Source organism: Oratosquilla oratoria, chromosome 37, assembly GCF_046742065.1.
Source record: "Oratosquilla oratoria isolate Oo_2021 chromosome 37, ASM4674206v1, whole genome shotgun sequence".
NCBI lineage: Eukaryota > Metazoa > Arthropoda > Malacostraca > Stomatopoda > Squillidae > Oratosquilla > Oratosquilla oratoria.
Window position 1 is genome coordinate 39309716 of NC_134813.1, and position 25000 is coordinate 39334715.

Here is a 25000-nt window from a genome sequence, read left to right on the forward strand (position 1 = left end):
GGCTCCGGCCGCATCCACTCAGCCTCTCTTGGCGTAGTAAACTCCTCATCTTCTTTTTCTCCATTGTTTAGAAATTTGTGGTTCGACTTTTATGGCACACTGTGTCACGCTTTGGCACGTGTGGCACCTTTGATAAGACTATCAATGCCCTTCCTCCCCCTTTTCACAAACATATCTGACTCAAAATATAGAAATGTTTATCACTATAATCACGAAGAACCCACAGTCGGAATAAAAGGGAACTTAGAAGAAAGTATAACTTCCAATAGTTATAGCCCTCTTCAGGGAAGTACTTTCCTGAAGAGGGCTATGGTTATTAGCCGAAGTATAGAAGTTATACTTTCTTCTAACTTTCCTTTTATTCCGACTGTGGGTTCTTTGTGATTATTATTTTACAAATGTGCCACTACATTTTGTCCAAGTGGTTTATCACTGTGGTTAGTCTTAACTTTGAAGGTGTGACGTCCACAGGTTAAGGAGATTGTAGAATGTGTAGAACCGTAGTACGTAGAAAGGTCAGTATTCGAATAGTTTGTAACTGAAAATCTGTATATCCAACTCTCATTCTAAAACTCAAAAATTGCCTCCCCTCTCCCCAATGGTTGGGGGGAATGAACTCCCCCCCCCCTCCCTAGAACAGTAATAAACGTTAACTGATACCAGACAGTTTTCTTTGATGTTGAATTGGTTCCCGTGGGGACGGAGTGGTCGCCGATTAAATGAAGCGGCCTTGCTGTGGATGCACTGTGTCTTGCTGCATTGCTACTGACCCAGGGCAGTGGGCGAGATACAGGGATGACCCGTCATCCAAGATGAGCTAAGATGAGGAGGAGGAGGAAAGGATGGTCGAGGAGAGTGGAATAGGTGGGAGAGTAGGAACGTGTCTTTGACTTGGCTACCTCCCATATAAGGGGGAAAAAAGCTTTTGATATATAGATAGATAGACAAGAACCACATTTCTGATTGGCGACAAGCTTCTTCCTCAGCCGTTGACTCGTTAGCTTGCCCCAAATGAATCCAGCTGGCTAGATAGCTGGAACAAGATGGTAAAGAACTGAAGTGCGTCGTTGCACTTAAACAGCAATAAGAACAAATAGGCTGTTACAAGGGAAAATACTTGAATGAAGTCGACTGTCTTTACTCGAGGTTCTTTAGCTGTATCCTCTTGTATCCCCAATTTATGGAAATCTGTTCCATAATATCGTCGAGATTTCTTCAACGCCGAAAGGAATCGTGCTGGATCTACACCTCGTAGAGTATTTTGGTTTTTGGGAACTATATTCTAAGTCACTATAGACTCCTAGGACCCCAGAACCACGAAGTTGGAATCGCATACACGCCGAGGTGGCCCGAGGAGGCATCGCGATGTCGTGTGTGCCTTCTTGGCAGAGATACCGAAGAAGGTGCTCGTTCCATCATCGACTTCCTCCTTGCCAGAGAGAGCGAGAGAGAGAGGGAGAGAGAGAGAGAGAGAGGGAGAGAGAGAGAAAGAGAGGGAGAGAGAGAGAGAGAGAGAGAGAAAAAAAGAGAGGGAGAGAGGGAGAGAGAGAGAAAGAGAGAGGGGGAGGGAGCTTTGTGTCCATCCCTCTTGGCGTCACACGAAGTCGTCCCAGCAGAGCGTCACCCGAGAAGAAAGGGGAGGGTGGGGGGGGGGTGTCTTTGGTCCAAAAGGATCCTGTGAAAGGAGCGCATCGTCAAGCGTAGAGAGAGAGAGAGAGAGAGAGAAGAGAGAGAGAGAGAGAGAGAAAGAGAGAGAGAGAGAGAGAGAGAGAGAGCGAGCGGGGGGGGGGGTGGAAAGAGAAGTCGGGTCCCTTTTTCTTTCTGGTCTGATTGCGATGCGCTTCGCTTCCATCCACAAACACACCAAACAATCTTATGCTGTTCTGTCATATATATATGTATATATATATAAATATGTATATATATGTATATAAATATGTATATATATAAATAAATATATATATGTATATATGTATATATATATTATATATATATATATATATATATAATATGTGTGTGTGTGTGTGTATATGATAACTAACACCACAGTCAGACGAAAGAAAGAGTTAAGGAAGCAAAACTATATATTTCGATTGCTCTTTCGTCCGACTGTGGTGTTAGTTGTGATTTACAAGTGTGTTACTACATTTCTCATCAGTGATATATATATATATATATATATATATATATATAAATATATATATATATATACACACACACACACTCACCAAGGGGTTTTCCCCCTTACAAGGGAGGTAGCAAAATCAAAGGGCAACTGCCCACTCCCACCTATTCCACTCCCCTCCACCACACTTCCCTCCCCTCCCATCTTAGCTCCTCATGGACGACGGGTCATCCCTGTATCCCACCCACTGCCCTGGGTCAGTAGCAATGCAGCAAGACACAGCATATCCACAGCAAGACCGCTTCACTTAATCGGCAACCCCTCCCTCTACGTCCCCTCATACGGAAAAAGAGAAGACGGAGGGGAATCCCTCCGGGCTGTGTTAAGATATAATTCTACTCCCTACCCTCCCATGCCCCGCCCACTCCCTTGCATCACAGTATCATCAATACACAGCCATTCTCCACTCATCCCTGTTCCCTGCCTTCTCCCTTCCCTGCTCAACAGACATTCCCCTTTTACTTAACACACCTTTCACCCCATCCATCCACCTCAACCTCGGTCGTCCCCTCAAATTCATTCCATCCTCCTCTGCTTTCCACGCGTCTTTTACTAACCTTTCTTCACTCATTCTTTCCATGTGTCCAAACCATCTCAATACTCTTTCATCCTCCCTATCTGCAGAGCGAAACGTAATATACAACCATGAACTACGGTACCTTTTTATTTCGCCTCTCTAGGAAAGAAAGATCCACAGAAAGATGGCGTCTTTAAGTAAGAAACCTACAAATAAATGCAGAGGACCGCCATTACTCTCGACGGGTACTGAAGACTTCTCTGTGTTGAAAATGTGTGTCTGCGTGGTGACATTAAAACGTTCTCTTCCTCCACTTCCGACAGAGTCTGGGAATCATCGGATCTGTCCCGGCGGGGATCCTGATCCTGACGCTGCTGATCCTTCTGCTTTACCTGCTGACCAGATGCTGCGACACGCGACCCCGCAAGGCAGCCTCCATCACCTGCCTCAAGGTCACCCTTGTCCTCTTCGCCCTCTTCACGCTGTGAGTATCGTCTCCCGAACTGGAGGCCAGCACCCGCCTGACGGCAAGCAGGTCGATCTGTTTTCTCTCTCTCTATCTATCTATCAATCTATCTCTATCTATCTACCTATCTATCTATCTCTATCTATCTTTATCTCTCTCTCTCTCTTTCAATCTATTTATCTATCTATCCATCCATATATCTATCTATCTATCTATCTATCTGTCCATCTCTCTCTCTCTCTCTCTCTCTCTCTCTCTCTCTCTCTCTCTCTCTCTCTCTCTCTCTCTCTCTCTCTCTCTCTCTCTCTCTCTCTCTCTTTGCAATGGTGGGGAGGCATAATACAGAGTACATTATTTTTTTTATGGATGACACTTTTCATTATATATTCCATGCACAACACTTGTGTTATTATATATTATAATGTATTATGCATTTTTGTTTAAGAATTCAGAACATTGTGAATTTTCTTTACATTTGCATTATCACTATACAGATTAGCAGTCCGTTTTGATTATATTAATTGTTAAAGAAACATAGTACAGCCACATTTTTTGTGTAGAAACGTAGTTTTATTTTTAGTGTCCATAACTGGTAATCCACTTATTTTAAGCATTACAAATGTAATCGGCTTTAAAAGCTCAGCTAAGTGATATCATTATTCATTTATGTATTTATTTATTTATCTATTTATTTATTTACCTATATATATATATATATATATATATATATATATATATATATATATATATATATATATCTACTAATTTATTTATTTACCTATATATCTATATACTGATATATTTATTTATCTATATATCTATCTATTGATTTATCTATTTATCTACATATCTATTGATTTATTTATCTATATATCTATCTACTTGATTATGTAAGTACTCATATATTTGTTGTACTCATTCTTCGTTGTTGTTTTTTTTCACCATTTCCAGGGGGGCGCTGGGCGTAAGCATTTGGGGCAACGAGGAGGTGCACGAAGGTGTTCTGGTAGCGACCAGGTCCGTGGAACACATCAACAGCCGGCTTCACTCCCTGAGGAACCTGGTCAGTACAAGGAAGGAGAGTGAAAGTCTGTTGTGTGTAGATACGAGGTGTGGCAAAGTTGAAGAAGGATGGGAAAGAAAGTATTATATATTGTATAGTGCCTGTGTGTTTGTTTGTGTGTGTGTGTGTATGTGTGTGTGTGTGTGTGATTCACCACCATGGTCTTTGATCACGTGTTGGACTCGTGATCGACAGCTATTACCCACTCAGAAGAGAGCTCAAAGTTCATATATGACCGATCTATGGGTAATGATGTGACCTTACACTTACACACACACCCAACTCCCCCCTCACGAGAGTTGGAGTAACGACTCGCAGTGCAGCGATACTGAAATTATTTCAGCCCTGGGCAGGATTCGAACCCGGACTGCCATAGTGACAGCCGAGAACTACCAACTGCGCCACGAGTTGTGTGTGTGTGTATGTATGTATGTATGTATGTATGTATGTATAAATACCAACCCCTTCTATCTGTTGTTAAATTTTGAAAAAAAAAATGCACTACAGACGATTTTCTTCAATCATTGAACATCTCCGTAATCATTACAAGTCCTGAATTTATTTTTCTCAATTAAATAAAATCGCCTGGCATCATACAGAATAACCATACAATTCGAGAAAGGCATTCATAAGGTGGCCCTATATTGACAAAAAGATGACATACTACGTAATTATCTCTTTAATTCTGGCCATCGCTTAACGATATTTTCTCTCTTCGTTGTAGACTAAACTCTTTGACGAGACAATTCAGCACAACCTGCAACCACAATTGAACCTGTTTAAAGAGACAATTCTTAAAAACGAGATAGAGAATATGACTGCTCAAATGTTTATTCTTGAGAGCCTCAATTACATGATGAGCAACATCTCCGATGTCCTTCTTATCAACGTGGAAGACATCAACACTAAGGTAAGGCCCGCCATATTGACGGACATGTATTGTCGTATACAAATAATATCTTAGTGACTTTAGTGTTTCGCTAGATTAAAGAGAAACAATGGGTGGTGAGTGGTTGGAGTGGGTAAGTACCATGATTGGCTACCCCTCTTACAAAGGGGGAAAAAGCATTTTGGTGAATATATAGGTCTAGTGAGACACCCCACGGGTCAGAATCACACAGCATTATTTTGGAAGGCTACTTTCCTTAAATGATAGTAATAATGTTAATAATAATAATAATAATAATTGTTATTATTATTGTTATTATTATTATTATTATTATCATTATTATTATTATTATTATTATAAGTATTATTATTATTAATTATTATCATCCCTCCAATTTGCTGCCCTCCTTAAATATCTTCTTTACCACCTCTTTAAATCCGCCTCTTGGACTCGTTATTGTCCAGAAAGATGGAAATGCTGAATATTGTCGACGAAATACTAGATAGTAAAATGTCTTTGAAGTAAACAGTGGCCTCCATAATGCAAATACAACTTTTTCTTAATCGATTAATACTAATTCAATATTTTTCCTTGAAGTAAAAGATAGTATTTGGGTTAAAAGAACATACAAAATACCCAAGAATTCAAATTATGTAAACTTTATTTCTTGAGCAGGAGAATATACAGAATATTCAAGAGATCAGATGATATGTGCATGGCGACTTTTGTAACTGATATTAAGGTGTTCTAACTCCTTTGCAGATCGCCCCCGTCGAACTAGGTGGAGTGACAAGGATGCTTCTCTTTGGAGAGATGATCCGACGCGTGGCCACCATTGGCATCACGGGTCTTCTCATGATGTTTGTCTTCGTGCTTATCGTTGGCGTGGCCATGCATTCTCGATGCACTCTTATCACGTACGTACGAACGGACAAACGAGTAGTAGTCCACGCTTAGACGGCTAGGTTCTGTATCTCTTTCTCCCATTCTTGCTCTAGTTTTCGATAAGTCTATCTTTCTGTTGATATTTATTCTGCATCTTCTTTCTCTTTCTCTCCCTCTTTTATCTCTCATTTCTCCCCCTCATTCTTTCTATTTTTACTCATTCTGTCCCTCTTTCAATATTTCTCTCGCCTTCTATCTCTCTGTGTGTGCCTTTCGTCTCCCTTTCCTTTCTCACCCTCTTTATTCCTCCCGTTTTCTCCTTTTCTTTCCTTTCAACCCCTCGTTATATCTTTCTACCTCCTCAAATTGCATGTGCATATTCAGATAACTTTTAGCATTTGCTCATTTTCGACTGTGAAATACCTCCTTCTTGGTAATCATTATCAATATATTTATTATCTTTATTTTTATTCCAGGTTTTCAGTTTTGGGTCTTTTGTCGATGATTGTGTGCTGGGGACTCGCCTCCGTGTATTTGGTGGTGACTGTCGTAAGTACTACAAATACTTTACTTAGTCACTCCATAATATATTAAGCAATGTTTCGTTTTCTTTGTATGTATAATTTTCTTTGTTACCAGTTCTGTAAATGGATACTTCAGAACACTTTTGCCTTGTAGCAAAATGCAATGTAATATGTAGATAGATTATTATTGAATTATGAAGAAATACTGTAATGGTATGAAAGGTTACAAATCATCACCATAATAAGAATAAGTGATCTTTAAGTAAACGATTGATTCCTGATGTTCATATTTGCATGCACTAGCATTAGACCTTAATTCTACTATCATATATGTTATATTAGTGGTAACTTTCATTTCTAATGCATTATTTGTCGAGTTTGTCTATCTATTAATGTATCAGATAATTTATTAATTTATTTATTTTTTAGCTATGTATATATTTACCCATCACTGAAAGTACTGAAATCTATATATTTGGGTGACAGAGGGGGCTAATAATGATCTATGATAATGATAATCATCATACAACACTCTTAAGGAGTTTAACCACCGTAAATGCAATTTTACAGTTCTCTTATGATGCACAATTGGATTTGAAATGACAAATTTATAAACAACTATTTTTGTCAGCCTCCAACAGAAATCCATTATTGATCTTCATTAATTTTCTTTTCTGTCATGTTCTCCAGGGCCTATTAAATTCTCACAGGGACCCCAACTCTTTCCTAGATGTTCTCTCTGCTAGCCACCAACAGAAGTCCATAACTGGTCTTCATTTTCTTTTCTGATCCATTTTCCAGGGTCTGTCAGACTGGTGCATGGACCCCAACCCCTTCCTGGATACACAGCTGAACAAACTGGTGGCAAATGACGTAGCTGTGTACTATCTCCGGTGTGACCCAACACACCCCTCACCCTTCTCCCGGTACATTAACCATGCTCAGCAAGCTGCTGACCTTGTCCTCGCCTCTCTTATTAAAGTCACCAAAGTTGCCGACCAGCACTACCCGAGATCAGAGGTAGGTAGATGAACTTTCCAAAGTCATGCTCCAGTTTCTGAAATCAAGTGTCCTCATACAATCTCCAATTCCTGGTGTATTACTGGAATTTTGTGCATGAAAATGTCTTTTTGTTGTAGGACAATTGATTTATAGGATTTGATATTATTTATGAAGCCCACATAGAGTATTGGGTAACACTCCTACTTTGAATATGGGAGACCCAGGTTTAATTCCTGGTAAATGCTAGGCCTCACTACCATGACTCTCCAATCACTCTGTACAGTGACAGACTTCAGATGTGGATTTCATTGCTACTACAGAATCACTATGGTTGAGACAATTATACTGGTGTCAAATTACTTTCACAACTGTAGCCATTCCAATATGCCCAAAATTCCATATGCACATCACTCCATATATACAACTTTTCCAAACTAGATTTGGCCACCATGGTGAGGTGCATACATATAAATACCAAAAGACCTTTTCTCCAATGCCCATTTGTTGTCCTTAGTTTCTTGTGGATAAAGGGGCATAACTGTCCCCTCATCTACTACCACAACAGAACTCATCACCAGAAGCTGGTTTTCTGCCACCACTTCATTTCACAGTGATCCTCCCCCCTCATCCACTCCATAATTTATGGAGTAGATATGATATGAAGAAATCCCTTCAGACCACATCAATTTATCATCCATTTGCATCTACTTTCCTCTCACACCTATCTCTTGCCTTCTCTCTTCCCTGCTGGACAGCTATTCCCCTTTTACACAAGGCCATCTTCACCCCATCCATCTTCCTAAGCTCACTACCTCTGCCTTCTGCACTCCTTTTCCCAGTATTTAAAAAAAAAATTCCATATACCCAAACCATCTCTCCCAGTATTCTTTGATTAATTGTATCTGCCAGCTCTCCACCCCTACTCTCTGCCTCACCTCCTCATTTCTCACTATATCCATCCTTGTAAACCCTACCATATTTCTCAAATACACCTCAAACATATTTAGAGTCCTTCTTTTCTGCTTTCCTTTAACCACTTTGGTACGATGACAGTTACATGGGTGTCATGAGGCTCAAGTGGGTACATGAGGATGCTGGCATCAGCCTCTTGATTATATATTTTTTTGTAGTTGTATATGAGTTATCCCTGGATTCTGTAAACTGCTTTGGTCACGTTTTCTGTATTTATCATTACTCAGCATAAAAGAGAAAGAATAATACAGCAGTGACTTTATATTTCATAATGCAAATTACATATGGCAGCCAATGCTGTGTGAGAGAATTTGAGTTGTACTGAAGTGGTTAATTCCAAAACTCTGCCTCACATGGTGTCATAAGTGCACTCACTCCTTTGCACATTATCGCGGCGAAACGCGACAGACATATCAATACATCAAAATACCATAGGTTCCGATCAACACTGATTCAGTTGATAGAGATTGCAACGCTCCCTCCGGGTAAGCGATCATTTTTCCGCTGCTCCTTGTGTCAATGACACACAAACCGAAGGATGAGGGTTGGTACTGGACCGCAGATTAGTCGTCTGGTAGGACATGGGGATTGGGTAAGTGGGTCCTAGTCCACTTTTCCATTCTTGGTTGAAAGGAAACTCGATCTTTTCTCTGTATTTATTCTTCCAGAACTTCCATAAACTTCCCACACCAGGGAAGGGGGGGGGGGTGTTGCAAACTTGTGTTCCCTTTCAATAGTACATTTTACTCCAGGACTGGTTCCCTGTAAAATTTTATAACCCGTCTTCAGAAACACTACTACATCAATAAGAAACGGCGTAGGGTAGCTGAAAGATTCGTGAGGCAGAATAAATCCTTACGAGACTATAGGGAGGTAACAAGAGGTTAATATGCCTCTTCCTGAAATATAACATAGGAAACGCCTCTTCAGAAATCTTTAAATTACCCTACTTAAAGTTTACAAATTATTTTATGTTAGGCTAGGTAGGTTAGGTAGGCTAACCCCCTATACAGCAGTTATGTCATGACACCTTAAGGCCTAACAGTGAAAAATAGTTATGAGAATTTGTTTCGATACATATTATTAAAGAAAATTATATAACCTAGTTATGAGAACGTAAAGGGTTAGCTAAACACTTAGCAACACACAAGGCAGTCAATGCCAGCCTTCATGTTGTTGCACTCCCCTTTTTAGACTCGTTCCCCCTCGTTACTGGACACGGGCTTCTCAATTAAAACTTTTGGTACATGTTAATTAATGGTTCTGACGTTAACCCTTATCTTTTAAAAGGGATGATTTCGGATTATGATTTAGCAGCCTGGGTCGGCTGTCTTGAAGAGCTTTCGTGGCTTTTCCAATATGCCACATAGATAGACCCATTGTAAACAATGGGTTCATTCTTCCCCCTCATTGTCCGATAGCGAGATTATGACTTAATGTTTAATGTATATTCTTTTAACATGTTTGCTAATGAATACAGTTTTTTTATATATATTTCCTAACAATTAATTCTTCATAAGTACAATAGTAAATTAAAGATATTAGAGCTGGATGATGAATCAATTTCTAAGTACTTCCACAATTTTAAGGGGTAACTGAAGGAGGAGTGGGAGGGAGTAAAGGGTGGAGCAGAGATGGGTGTGGAGGAGGAATGGGGATGGTTCAAGGAGGGAGTCTTAAAGTGTGCAAGGATGGTGTGTGGAACAAGAAGGACAGGGGGAAATAGAAGAAAGGGTAGTGAATGGTGGGATGAGGAAACAAAGAAGGTTGTAGAAGAGAAGAAGCGAGCATTCACAGATTGGTTACAAAAGAGGACGGGGGAGTCATATGAGACGTACAAAGAAAAGAAAAGAGAAGTAAAGCAAAAGGTGAAGGAGGCAAAGAGGAGAGCAGATGTGAAATGGGGTAGGAGTATGACAGAAAATTTTGAAAGTAATAAAAAGATGTTTTGGAAAGAAATAAAGAGAGGAAGAGGAGGCGAATCAAGTAGAGAAGAAAAGGTAAAAGGTACAGATGGAGAGATGATAATGGAAGAGATGGCAGTAAGGGGAAGATGGGCAGAATATTTTAGGGAGTTGCTAAATGTGAAGGAGGATAGGGAAGGAAAGATAGCTGCAGTGGGAAATGCGAAGAAAATGAGAGTGATGAGTGAGGAGAATGGAGGAGAAATAAGGAAGGATGAGGTGAAGGCAGTTGTAAAGATGATGAAAGCAGGTAAGGCACCTGGTCTAGATGGATGCCATGCAGAATGTCTGAAAAAGGGAGGTTCAGTGATGGTGGACTGGTTGGTGAGGTTATTTAATGTTTGCTGGAGAGAGGGTAGAGTACCGGAGGACTGGAGAAGTGCCTGTATAGTTCCTCTTTACAAGGGAAAAGGGGACAAGTGTGAATGTAGTAGTTTCAGAGGGATTAGCCTGTTAAGTGTAGTAGGGAAGGCTTATGGGAGGATCTTAATTGAGAGGATTAGGAGAGGAACAGAAGGAGTAATTGGTGAGGAACAGTGTGGATTTAGGACAGGTAGAGGTTGTGTAGATCAGATCTTTGTGGTAAGACAGATATGTGAGAAAGCTATAGGAAAGGGGAAGGATGTTTTTTGGGCTTTTATGGATCTGGAAAAGGCTTATGATAGGGTAGACAGAAAGGCACTGTGGGAGGTTATGCAGATTTATGGGATAGGAGGAAAGCTTCTGGGAGCTGTCAAGAATTTTTATGAGAGTAGTAGAGCTTGTGTCAGGATTAGAAATGGAGAGAGTGAGTGGTTTGAAGTAAAGGTGGGACTTCGTCAAGGATGCGTTATGTCGCCCTGGCTGTTCAACTTATACATGGATGGGGTGGTGCGAGAGGTGAATGCTAGGGTAGTGGGTCAGGGATTGGAGATGGTTAAAGAAAATGGAGAAAAGTGGGAGGTGAGTCAGCTGTTGTTTGCGGACGACACTGCGCTTGTGGCAGGGTCAGAGGAGGGATTGAGAAAGCTGGTGGCAGAGTTTGGGAGAGTATGTGATAGAAGAAAGCTAAAGATAAATGTGGGTAAAAGTAAGGTGATGAGATGTACAAGGGGTGAAAGTGGCAGTAGACTGGAAGTGAACATTAAGGGAGAGCGACTGGAGGAAGTGGATAGTTTTAGATACTTGGGTGCAAGTGTAGCAGGAAAAGGTGGAGTGAAGGTGGAGGTAGAATGTAGATTGAGAGAAGCGAGTAAATGCCTTGGTGGATTAAAGAGTGTAATGAGGAATAGACATTTGGGAATGGATGCGAAGAGGAGACTGTATGAAGGAGTGATTGTGCCGACAGCACTGTATGGGGCAGAAACGTGGAACATAAGAGAAGAAGAGAGAAGGAGTTTGAATGTGTTTAAGATGAGGTGTCTGAGAAGTATGGTGGGGGTTACTAGGCTGGATAGAGTGAGAAATGAGGAGGTGAGGAGGAGAACAGGGGTGAAAAAGGAGCTGGGAGATAGGGTTGATGAAAGAATATTAGGATGGTTTGGACACATGGAAAGAATGAGTGAAGAAAGACTAGTAAAAGAGGTATGGAAGGCAGATGTGGAGGGAGTGAACATGAGGGGACGTCCTAGGATGAGGTGGATGGATGGGGTGAAGGGGGCTTTGGGGAAGAGGGGAATGTCTGTTGAGGAAGGAAGGGAAAGGACGGAAGACAGAGGTGAGTGGAGAATGGTTGTATATGGATGATGTTGTGATTGCATGAGGAGGAATGGGCAGGGGGGTGGGGGGTGGGGTAGTATGTGTGAGTAAATTTTGACGCAGCCCGAAGGGATTTCTCCCCGTCCTCTCCTTATATGCAAGGGGGGACGGAGAGGGGGGGTCGCCGATTAAATGAAGCGGCCTTGCTGTGGATGTGCTGTGTCTTGCGACACTGCTTCTGACCCAGGGCGGTGGGCAGGGTGCAGGGATGACCCGTCATCCAGGAGGTGCTCAGATGAGAGGGAGGGTGGGAGGGGTGTGGAGTGTATGTAGGGATGAAATGGGTGGGAGTGTTTTTATGCCTTTCCCTTTTTGGCTACTTCCCTTGTAAGGGGGAAAAAGCCTTGGTATATGTATGTAACTTTTCCCCCTGACATAATGACCATTACCCATTATTCACTCTGATATGGCTAGGTATTTATGTTTTTGTCAGTCTAGGGATTTAAAAGTTTATGCCTAGTGTCTTGAGTTTTGAAAATAGGAAGCAGGGTGATAATTCCCTCTGACACTACTGGCAGGTACCCATTTTCAATCACTGCTGCTTAGATATATTTTAATATGTCCCTCACTAGAAGGGTCTGAAGTATAGTAATGCCATGACAAGTCATTTATTATGATGATTGGCTTTATTATATATGATGAAGCTTATAGTTTGATCTTCTTTGTCTCAGCTCCACCCACGCTTGGACCGCCTTCTGACGTACCTGAACCAGTCTGAGCGCACCCTTTCTGGTGTAACAACCCTTCTTGAGTGCCCGCCAGTCCACAGTCATTACCTGACTTTACTTAACAGCACCTGTCACCAGTCCATGTACGTATAACATCTTGACTTATTTTCTGTTGCACTTTGTGCATACTTTGCTTATGCATTTTAATTTTTTTTTACTAGTTATTAGTTTTAAAATGACATTTTTTCTACTCATAAGAATATTGCCTAAATTATTAGGGTAGAGTGGCCTCCTTATAGGTTTTATTCTTTTTTATTTGATGATTCTATTTAAATGAGCTCGATAGAACAACTTGTAAGTTGTCTTATAAAAGTCAAAATAATATGTAAACTATTCCATTTTACAATACTTCTTATAACTGAATTAAGTAATTTAGTGGGAGCCATAATGAAATGGGTAAACTAGCTACTAGGTTTAAGGAGCTAGGGTTGGCTAACTATTCCATACAAAACTTATTAAAAGATTTTAGATACAGCAGCCAGCCATTTACAATGAATTTCCATATGGAACAGGTCCGGGGTGGTGTATCTGTTGTTGTCGGCAGCAGGGAGTGGGCTGCTCTTCACGCTGTTGGTGTGGTTCACGTCGCACACCTGGATATACCTCAACCACAAGTCAGTATCGGGAGTAGACAGTAACGTTATGAGGGATGCAAGGCAAGGAACAAGGTTTGGTGTATCTGCATTCAGGAATGAGACTAATTATTACTACTCGCTGTGCTGCATTTCAAAGTAGATTGTCCATTGAATGGCTCGGTGTGTTTACCCAAACACGATGTTTCCTTGTATGTTATCCACTGTAATGTTCAATAGGATTGCAGCTTACTAAAGAAGCACTTTTCAGTCCTTTGTGAATCTCATGCATCTTAGTGTTTCACCTTTTCCATATGTAATGGAACCTGTGTTTTTATGAATGCTAATTATGTATTTGCCAATTAAAATCTCCTTGTGTTGTTCTGCATCTCATATCAAGTCCTGGCAGACTAGCTCATGCTATATTTGCTACCAAACCTGCTGCTTAAAATGTCATGTTCATTCTTATCCAGTCAACAGAATATTATGTTTATTCCCCATCCCCCCATTGATTACTTGCAAAAGACCCAAGATTAAAACAGTGGGAATAAAGCAGTAGAAGTTGTAGAAAGTCACTTAGATGGGGATAGCCAAAAGAAAGGAAGGGGGACAGAAATCCTTATTGAGGGTGAGTTATGTGCTGTGTTGCCATAGCATATCAAGACCTAACAACCTTGCTTGCTCCCTAGGCGCGAGAGTGGTTCGTCGGAGGAGCGAGACCCCTTCCTGCCAGGAGGGCGAGGAGGAGGAGGGTCGAGGGGGGGTACACTCAACTCGCTGGGGGGAGGGGGCGGATACATGCGTCCCCGCCATTCCCACACTCCTCCTCAGACTCCTCCCTTCCCTGGAACTTTGTGAGTGTCATGCATGGTTATACTTTGGACATCATAATGGACTTTCTTCACCTACATATCAAAATTCATACATTGTTAAAAAAAAAAAGGAGAGCAATTAAAAGAAAGATTCAAAGCAAAATCGGGTCAGTGTTGGCTATGGTAGCCTCACTGCCAGGTGTTTTTATGGAAGCTGCTACTGGCTTGTTTTTACATGTTTGCTTGTACATGCATGTTTTGAATGCTGCATGGCCCTCTCGCTGGAAGTGTTTTGATCATTTTATTTGATTAGTGCTTTATAGTCAATGAGAGAAGTACTGTACAAGCAGGCACTGTGGCATCCTAACAGTTGCAGTTCTTGATTGATATGCATGAAGAGTGCATAATGCATATGAATAGGATCAGAACTTATTAAATGTATTTTATTAACCCCTTCAGCTTTGTAATCCTCCTTACAGCTTTTTCACTGGTTGATACTACAATTTCATTCAGTTGAAAGGAAGACTTACAGGAGAATGAGATCTTGATTAATCAGGACTCTTTTCTCTTAAGTTCCTCAACACCGTGTGAGATCAAAACCTTTATTGGTACGACGTTTCGCTTGTTACAGCTTTTTCAAGTACCAAGCGAAACGTCGTACCAATAAAGGTTTCGATCTCACATGGTGTTGATTCTCACAGTCTTGTCATCCTTTGCCTTTGTGTTTCAAATCCTCTTCAGCTGAATAGATTTATGTGGCTAGCCAGAGCAAAATCTGTAAATAGCATCATCAGGTTGGAGGGGTTAAAAGATGAAGAAAGCTCTTGATTACCCGAATCTGTACTCATATCTGCACAAGTATATGTTTCATTGTACAGTATTTGATTTATTCAGAAGTATGTGTGTATGCATACAGCATATGTTTAAGTATCTGGAACTAATGCACATGCACACAAATGTGTGATTTATATATCTGTTTTTTTTTTTTTTTTTTTTTATTAATTTATCATTAGCATTATTTTTATTATTATTATTATTTTTATTTATTTATTTATTTTTTTTTAACTTTGGCATCTCTCCTTAACTAGATATAATTTATTAAAGGCAAGGTCTTCAATGTCATAGGAAAAAGAAAGAAGGAAGAAAAAGAAAGAAAAAATGAAAAAGTAGTGGGACCATTTTCCTATCGTTCCAAATAAACTGAAACACATTCCTAAATTTGAATTGGTTATCTACCAGGTTGCCAATCTCCTCTAGATGTTTTGTCCATCTGTTTCATAAGTCTCTCACATAATTTAGTTGTCATTAAGGTCAGATACACTGAATTTGGGGATTCTTCCCTATTTTCTTTGTATTTTTGTTACCATATTGGTCCTCTGCCACTCCCAGAGCATCACCTCCTCTTTTAATGAATGTATAAATAGGCTGTGATGTCTCTTTGACAATTGTTTTCTGCAAGGAGTTGTGGAAAATCCCCGTTTCGGCTGTGGCATTCCTTAGGAAGATGGGACTGCTCAGACAGACAGGCTAGGGAACAACAACAACTGTGGTACTCCCCCAGGTAGGCGTAGCTCCTCCTTGGGGATCGGTGCCATCTGCGTAGAGCTGATGGCCAGGGGTAAATGCTGCTGTTTGGCCCCCAACTCTTGGGGTTGGGGGGTGGTCCCACGACGTAGACGTTGCAGCTCCAGGACCACCTCGACATGAGAGGCACACAAACACTTGCTGCAGCCACCACAAACACATCACACCCGTTACACTACATAGCAGAACACCCACACACACCAAGAAACATTAAAACTACACCCAAAGACCTTTATTACACAAAGATACTCTCTTCTCTTCCTCCACAACCACCAAATACCAGCCTCCGGAAACATATTCATAATCATATCACTCACCGCTCCATTAACACACTGAAAGACAACACACTGCTGCATGCCAGACCCCCTGATATCCACCCTTCTGAATCCTCTCTCCCACGTAAGGACAGAGTCCACTTGGCCAGACTGCGATGCGGTCACCACCCAGCACTTCTAAGCTACCAGAGGAGGCTGGACGACCGTGTTGTGAACAGCTGCCCAGGATGTAACACTTCACCCCATACCATACAACACATAATGGAAGACTGCATTATACACAATCATGCACGCAAACAACACAACATACACTCTATAAAGGATTTGTGGGAAAACCCAGTCTCGGCTGTGGCCTTCCTTGGGGAGACGGGACTGCTCGGACAGACAGTCTAGGGAACGACAACAACAACAACAACAACAACTGTTTTCTGCATTTCTGTGATATCCAGCTAGAGATTTCATCAGGCCTTGGGGCCTTCCTTACATCTAGGATCTAGTTGTGTATACGTTTCCTTTACTTACGCTTTTACATTCTTCAACACAATATTCCTAGTCTCTACTTCTCCTGAATGAGTACTGATTGGGAATTTTTATTTATTATTTCAGCTTGTGTTACTAGATTTTCATAGATGTTTTCTTTTACTTTTAGCTTGGTGATTCTCTACATGTGTCTCAATTTACCATTGACAAACCTGTTGAATAGTTTTGGATCATCTTCACATTTATCAGCCATAAATTTTCCAAAGCTTTCTCACCTTCTACATAGTTTCCTGAATTCAGTTTTGGTCTTTTTGTATTTTTCCTTTTTCTCCCCAAGCATCATATTTTCCTTTTCATCTCACATCACACATCTTTTTTTTTTTAGCTGTCTCACACTTTGTTAAACAAATTTTTTTCCTTCCAATAACCCTTTGCACATATTTTTCCAACCCTGAGTTTTAAAAGTCTAGACATTTTTCTTAGCCCTGCATTTCTCATGTTTCTCCAAATTCCTTCTAATCCACTTCAAAGAATTTGTTCAATCCTGCAAAATTTACAGTATTTACTTTCCTAAAATTGTGCCTCTCTTGTCTATATAACTCATTTCTTGGGTGTATATTTACTTTTGTTGGAATTGCACTGCAACAAGATTTTTTTTCCTCTTCTCCAAATGGGGCACAGGTACAAAAAAAAAAAAAGTTTCTTTAGTGGTTCCAATCTTACAGATATGTCATTTCCTCTGAATATTGTCATTTCTTTGATTATGTGGGTCATTATATTATTCATCTGTATAGACAGGGTGTCAGGGCATTGTTACTTGTGGTAGAGGTAGAGGTGATGGTAGTTTGAGAGCTGCCACCAGTTAGTTGGACCAAAGGCATTGTTCATTAAATTCCACAGTACAAAGTTCTTTGTAAGGAGCACCATCCCAGCCTCCTGATAGGGGGGAAGTAGAGTTTGTGACGCTATACTTAATCATACTTGGTATTTTATTATTCCATGAATCTTCACTTGTACTTGCTTCAAGCTGTTCCTAATTCACATCTATACAAGTAAAGTCACCTACTAGTATTATATTGTTTTTTCTTAATTTTCTGTATGCAAGTGACTTTTTCTTGATGTTTAACTTGATAACATGCCTTTGTCTTGGGAGGATAATATGCTACTGCAAAGCTTCTCTTTATCTTTTCCTGTGGATATTATTTTCAAATTTACCACCCATTCTTACCTTCTCCTGGTTCCTTATTATCCATATGTATATATTCCACTTTACAAGGGAAAAGGGGACAAGTGTAAGTATAGTAGTTTCAGAGGGTTCAGTTTGTTGAGTGTAGTTGGGAAGGCTTATGGTAGGGTTTTGATTGAGAGGATTAGGGGAGGAACAGAGGGAGTACCATAATTGGTGAGGAACAGTGTAGGTTTAGGACAGGTAGGGGTTGCAAGGATCAGATTTTTCTGGGAAGGCAGATATGTGAGAAAGCTTTAGGAAAAGTTAAGGATGTTTTTTGGGCCTTCATGGATTTGGGAAAGGCTTATGACAAGGTAGACAGGAAGGCACTGTAGGAGGTATTGCAGATGTATAAGATAGGAGGAAAGCTGTTAAGAGCAGTCAAAAGTTTTTGCAAGAGTAGTGGAGCCTGTGTTAGAATTAGAAATGGAGAGAGTGAGTAGTTTGAAGTGGGGGTGGGACTTCACCAGGGATGTGTTATGTCGCCTTAGCTGTTCAATGTATACATGAATGGGGTGGTGTGAGAGGTAAATACAAATTCAATGGGCTGGGTATTGGAGATGGTTAAAGAAAATAGAGAAAAATGAGAGACAAGCCAGTTGTTGTTTGCTGATGACACTGCACTTGTGGTAGGATCAGAGGAGGAATTAAGGAAGATAGTGACGGAGTTTGGGAAGGTGTACGGAAGTTGAAGATAAATGTGGGTAAAAGTAAGGTGATGAGATGTACAAGGGGAGAGGATGGTAGTAAATTAGAAATAAGTATTAAGGGAGAGAGACTCGAGGAAGTGGATAGCTTTAGATACTTGGGCACAAATATGGCGGGAAAGGGAGGAGTGGAGGTGGAGGTAGAATGTAGATTAAGAGAAGCAAGTAAATGCCTTGGGGGATTAAAAAGTGTAATGAGAAATAAATATTTGGGAATGAATGCTAAGAGGAGATTAAATGAAGAAGTGATTGTGCTGACAGCACTGTATGGGGCAGAAACATGGAACGTAGGAGAGGAAGAGTTTAAATGTGTTTGAGATGAAATGCCTGAGAAGTATGGTAGGGGTTACTAGGCTAGATAGAGTAAGAAAAAAGGAGGTGAGAAGGAGAATGGGAGTGAAAAGGGAATTGAGAGATATGGTTGATGAAAGAGTATTGTGATGGTTTGGACATATGGAAAGAATGAGTGAAGAAAAATTAGTAAAAGAGGTGTGTAATGTAGAGGTAGAGGGATTGAATTTGATGGGACAACTGAGGATGAGATAGATGGATGGGGTGAAAGTGGCATTGAGCAAGAGGGGAATGTCTGTTGAGCAAGGAAGGGAGAAGACAGGAGATAGGCATGAGTGGAGAGTGGTTGTGTATAGATGATAACATTATACAAGGAAGGGAGGGGTGGGGGATGGGGAATAAGGGTGCTTAGGTGTGAATGATATTTTGATGCAACCTGAAGGTATTTTTCCTCATCTTCTCTTTTTCTGCATGAGGGAATGGAGAGAGGGGGTCACAGATTAAATGAAGTAGACTTCCTGTGGATGTGCTGTGTCTTGCTACATTGCTTCTGACCCTGGGCAGTGGGCGAGATGCAGGGATGACCTGTCATTCAGGAGTAGCCAAGAAAAGAAGGAGGGAGGGGTAGTGAATGGGAGTGGAGTATGCAGGGATGAAATGGGTGGTAGTGGATTTATGCCTTTGACTTTGGCTAACTCCCTGGTTAGGGGGAAAAAGCCATTGGTATATGTATGTACTTATATCTTTCACTTCAAGCAGGGACTACACCACTGCCACATATAAGGTGGATCAGGCATTATATATGTATATATATATATATATATATATATATATATATATATATATATATATATATATATATATATATATATATATTTATATATATATATATATATATATATATATATATCTTTTTCATCATTATGACATGAAGTGAAAAACTACGTGAATGTTCATCAGTAGTATATTTCACCTATAATGCTACAGTCAATCTTTTGCCCCAGGTCCCTCTTGCAGAAGACCCATGTCTTCCAGATAACAAGAATGGTCCCTGGACAGATTCATAGGTCACTCAAGGAATACATTTAGTGTTGTTGCTTAGGAAAAGTTAATTTAGGGCAGTGCAGGATGAGGTACTCAGTGTTCTTTGTGTGATGGCTGGATCTAGGGCAGTTTCTGTGGTCAGGCCTATTCTGTGCTGGATGATGCTGTGAACACAATTTAGATATGGTAATGAGGAGAGAGGAAGAGGTCTGCAGGATATAGTAATGGCTATTTTAGGTTGAATGAACACCTCTGTATTGAGATTTCCCTTGTTTAAATTTCAAATCTGACACTGGCTAGCTGTGAGTCAAACCCCCATTCATAATATTAGCACTGGGATCTGTACAAAGGGTTCCTGTAAAATGGAGATCAGAAAGAGTCATCTTCCCGCTGTCCATCTTCTAAACCTGTCAACAGTACCTTCCAGAGGTGCACCCCAAAGGGGCTGATACTCATTCATTGGACTGGGCCCAAGATCTTTGCCAACTTTAACTGTATTTCCTACTTTTCACACAAGGATAGCTGACAACTCCAATAGCCCTCCTAAGCTACCAGGAGAGACTGGATGACCGCATTATGGACAACTGCCCAGGATGTAACACCTCACCCCATACTATTCAACACATAATGGAAAATGCATTATATACAATCACACATGGAAACAACACAACGTACACTTTATAAAGGACTTGTGGGAAACCCTGTTCTGGCTGTGGCATTCCCTAGGAAGACGGGACTGCTCGGACAGACAGTCTAGGGAATGACAACAACAACAGCAACATCTGCAACTGCTCCCCTTTCCTATTATCACAAGTCCAGTCCCAACACACTAATACAATGCAAACACAAGTCCAAAATTTTCTTTCCTAAGATCTATGGGAAGGCCCAGGGACCATTGCCAGCCGTTATGGGGCTGGAGGTTTCCAGTCAGTAAAACTTGAGGCAGAAATTATCATTATTATTGGTACTGATATTCAATAATAGTATTGTTCTGGATGACATTAGTCATTTTGTTTAGGTGACAGACTTGTCACTAGTAGGATTCCCTTCAGTTGAGATACCTACCATCCAAAGTCAATAATAATACTAAATAGCTTTTTGGAAGTGAATTAGAAAAAATATAGCTTGAATGAAAAGAAGGTTTTCATAATAAATCATCATTTGAAATTAATTCTAGTGACTAATGTTGATTTCTGCATGTAAGTTCTAGGAATTTCTCTTGCCATGATGTCTGATCATTATTCTTTGAATGAAAAGCTTATCAATAATTTAATGTCACATTAATGGATGTCACTTGGATATTTTTAACTAGCATAGAAGATACGTGTGTCACCCTAACCTCAACACTTAATTGATATACATATGCCTAATACAAGCATTTTAATTTTCTCTAAATTATGTGTTTGTCTTGTTTGTTATGGTCTCACTTTGGAAAATCATTTACATGTAAAGAACTGTAGTGCACTATTTACATTTTTATGTTTGTTTCCATTATACAATTAGTTACCAGTAGCAGCTTTCCAGGCTTTGATATATCTCCATCGGGGCACATATCCACATATAGAATAAGAGAAAGAAACTGGAAGTGAATGTTACAAAATTACATTTTGTCAAAGTAAACACCATTTGAGGATAGAGCCTTTATTGAATGTACAGCATTTCGCTCTTTGGAGCCTTTTCAAGTACAAAGACAAAAAATACAAATTCTGAGTGTGTAAAAGCCTTGTGTAAAGAATGGTGTAAAGGTTGCAGAAGGCTATATGACCATGGAAGCACACATATGACTTTTTAAAACCTTTTACATCCCAGGAAATAAATTGATAACTGGGGGTGCAATGTTGAACATTCCCGTATTCTTTTCTATTGAATTTGACCCGTGAAGAACCACTACTTCCAGACTTTTCATCTTTATCCTGTCAGTTTTACATGTAATTAACTCAGCCTCATTCCAGTTCATTAGTTGGTTTGTGTTGCCGCAGTATGTTACACTAGTGAAAGGGCCTATACACGGTGGTATTATTTTGAACATCATTGCATTGTTCATTAATATATGTTTTTAGGTAACATGACATTTGATCAATATAGAATCTTGTTGAGACCAGACTTATGTCCTCATCCTTTTTCTTTCACTTCTTCTTCTTTTTCTTTCCTCCTCCTCCTCCTCCTCCTCCTCCTCCTCCTCCTCCTCCTCCTCCTCCTCCTCGGTGGTTAGACACACCACTCCCATGGTGCTTGCCTTCAGCACTCAAGCAAGAGTTCATTTCTCTATGTGAAAAATCTCTAATGAACGAAATGTTGTACATTCAATAAAGGGATCTTCAATTAATGTTTACTCTGCCAACATTGTCAACAGTTGCCATCTTCAAACAAGAATACATTTATTTACCTAATTTCCTTAATTGTCAAGTATGTTTGTGGGGTCCCATCTCTTCTTTTTTTTCTGTCAAACTTGATTTTAAATTTATTTACATTTTTTATTCAGATATTTCCTCTTTTGATTTATATCAAAATTTAAATCTGTATGGAAAGCTATGTTTCTTCATGCCCTTTTTATCAATGACTTCTTGTCATTTTCCCATTCCCAGATAGTTCTACAAAATCTCTTCAGTGAGTAACTTATGTTTTGAACAATTAGCCAGAGTGGGTCTCCAAGGGGTCATGGGTCTTTACAAAAAAGAACCGGAAGAATGGACTGAGTTCTTGAACAGAACTTTGAACATTTAATGTTTTAACATTAATGCATACCTGCTGGATAAACTTCTTGATTTCCTGTTGTCTCATTTTTTCCCCAAAACTTATCTGTTTCATTTTCTTCATGCATGATGATTTTAAGGGTCTTTACCTTTACATACATTCATATACCAAGGCTTTTTCCCCCTTCCAAGGGAGGTAGCCAAAAAGGGAAAGGCATAAAAACACTCCCACCCATTTCATCCCTAAATACACTCCACACCCCTCCCACCCTCCCTCTCATCTGAGCACCTCCTGGATGATGGGTCATCCCTGCACCCTGCCCACCGCCCTGGGTCAGAAGCAGTGTCGCAAGACACAGCACATCCACAGCAAGGCCGCTTCATTTAATCGGCGACCCCCCCTCTCCGTCCCCCCTTGCATATAAGGAGAGGACGGGGAGAAATCCCTTTACCTTTACTCAATGAAAACCCTGACTATCCATCATGAGCTCTTCCTCCAGCAAGATCAATAGATCACAATTAAATTTTTCTATTTGCACTTTCTTCATCCCTAGATATTTACACTTTAAACAAGATATCTCCTACAAAAATCTAATACTGTAGCTATTAACCTTCATTATGATTGGGACCCATCTGTGTTGTTAATTTTCCTATTGCACTAGGCTTCATAGTATTGTATGATGAAAAAGAATATGCTGTTTTCCTAATAGTATCTTCCTGCCATGGCTGATCCTAGAGGAAAATGTTAAAGAAAGTGTATTTAAAGTGAATTTAGCAGAAAGCTATAATAGGGAGTAGAGTATGTTAGATATCTTGAGGTGAATGTTGCAGCAGATAGTAGGATGGTGCAAGAAAGTAAACATTAGCCAACAGAAACGGAAAAAATAGTACATAAATACATATACCAACAGGCTCTTTCATCCTTATAAGGGGAGTGATCCAGCCAAGGCATACATCTTCCCTTTACTCATCTCACACCCGTCCAACATCCATTTATTATCCCTTTTATCTCGCACCAAAAACAATGTAGCAAGACAGCACCTCTACAGCAGCCAAAGCTGGTTTATCCCCAGTATTATCACTAAATGGCATCCATCTACCCTCATCCACTCCAGAATTTGCAGAGCAAATAAAGGAAAGATCCCTTCAGGCCACATCAGTTATCATTCTTTCACAACTTCTCTCCTGGGCCCCGCTGTAGAGGTGCTGTGTACTGCTGCATTTGCTTCTCAGGCATTTGGTGGGGAGCAGGCATAGCCCTTGGCTGGCCAACCCCCATGTAAGGGAAAAAGCCCATTTGGTGCACATATGTACCATGAAAGACAAGGAAGATGGTCCTTATCCTTTCTTAGGTAATGTTTGTGGGGGATTATAGATTATTGATGATTCCTAGTTTGTGAGAGATGCTAAAGTTAAGAGAAAATTTAATGTATATATATAGATGTAACATTCATGCATATTTTAATTTATTTGTGATTTTATGCTTTAATTCATACTTTTATTTCAGCCAGTATGTTCTTGTACTAATTTACGAATACTAATTACATCTCAGTGTTTGTTATGCCTACGCTTATTTTTTCACAGTTTGCCTTTGGCTAGAAGTAGATTTTGTAGTGAGCTTTTAATTTTTAAAAATTCAGTAGGCTAATTAAAATGTCTTGTATGTTTTGATGGGCATGATTTGATGATCATTTTTCACCATTCATCTGGTTATGATCATTTTCCCTCCCAAGTTTTGATATACCATCATGATTTGGATCTGGTCTCATGTGATCAGTACCTTTGTGTTGATGTCACTAATTTCTTTTCCTTTAGCTCTCTTTTATCAATGAAATAGTTACCTACTCCAAGGATTGACTATAATGTGTTATAAAGCTAGATTAATCCTTTATTGAAACAATGATATTAAAAGACACCAAGATACCCCAACTGACATGGTAAATTTCTTCCTTTTGCTCTGTCCGACCTGGATATCATGAGTAAGTTGAAGAAGAAAACTCACGAGTTATCTCTTTTATAGAACTCTCTTAGCTCATCACACAGTCAGGAAGGAAATACAATTCTACAGATCAAATGACATTCTGAATGCATTTGAGTAGGGAAGTGTCCACCCATCACCAGCCAAATGCTTACACAGTGCTTCTTATATGTGTGAAATATACAGTTCCCACTAATCCACTTTAGGTTGGTGATTCATTGTTTTATATATGCAAATGAACACTTCTCACGTATAGTAATGTGTTATTCAGAGAATACAAACACAGAGAATATCTGACAAGCTAGCTCAAGTACACTCATGAGCATGAATACACATATATTTAATTGTAAACTGTTTATAAATATACAAATGATATGTACACAGATGTATAAATGTTTACTTAG

The 25000-nt window shown here is 40.0% G+C and overlaps 1 protein-coding gene across 19 annotated transcripts in view; it reads left to right on the forward strand.

Moving 5' to 3' along the window:
• The window catches only part of LOC143019668 (protein tweety-like), a 475005-nt gene that overhangs the window by 437275 nt on the left and 12730 nt on the right, over positions 1 to 25000 (forward strand). For 7 of the 19 annotated variants that reach the window (XM_076175583.1, XM_076175580.1, XM_076175584.1 and 4 more), the window contains 9 exons: positions 3026 to 3186; positions 4120 to 4231; positions 4956 to 5141; positions 5883 to 6037; positions 6482 to 6554; positions 7331 to 7549; positions 12876 to 13015; positions 13445 to 13588; positions 14194 to 14358. In XM_076175583.1, the coding sequence (XP_076031698.1) occupies positions 3026 to 3186; positions 4120 to 4231; positions 4956 to 5141; positions 5883 to 6037; positions 6482 to 6554; positions 7331 to 7549; positions 12876 to 13015; positions 13445 to 13588; positions 14194 to 14358 (1355 nt within the window). Of the gene's footprint in view, positions 1 to 3025; positions 3187 to 4119; positions 4232 to 4955; positions 5142 to 5882; positions 6038 to 6481; positions 6555 to 7330; positions 7550 to 12875; positions 13016 to 13444; positions 13601 to 14193; positions 14359 to 24638; positions 24803 to 25000 lie in introns of all 19 variants that reach the window. The other 12 variants (XM_076175588.1, XM_076175587.1, XM_076175589.1 and 9 more) reach the window with 8 other exon arrangements.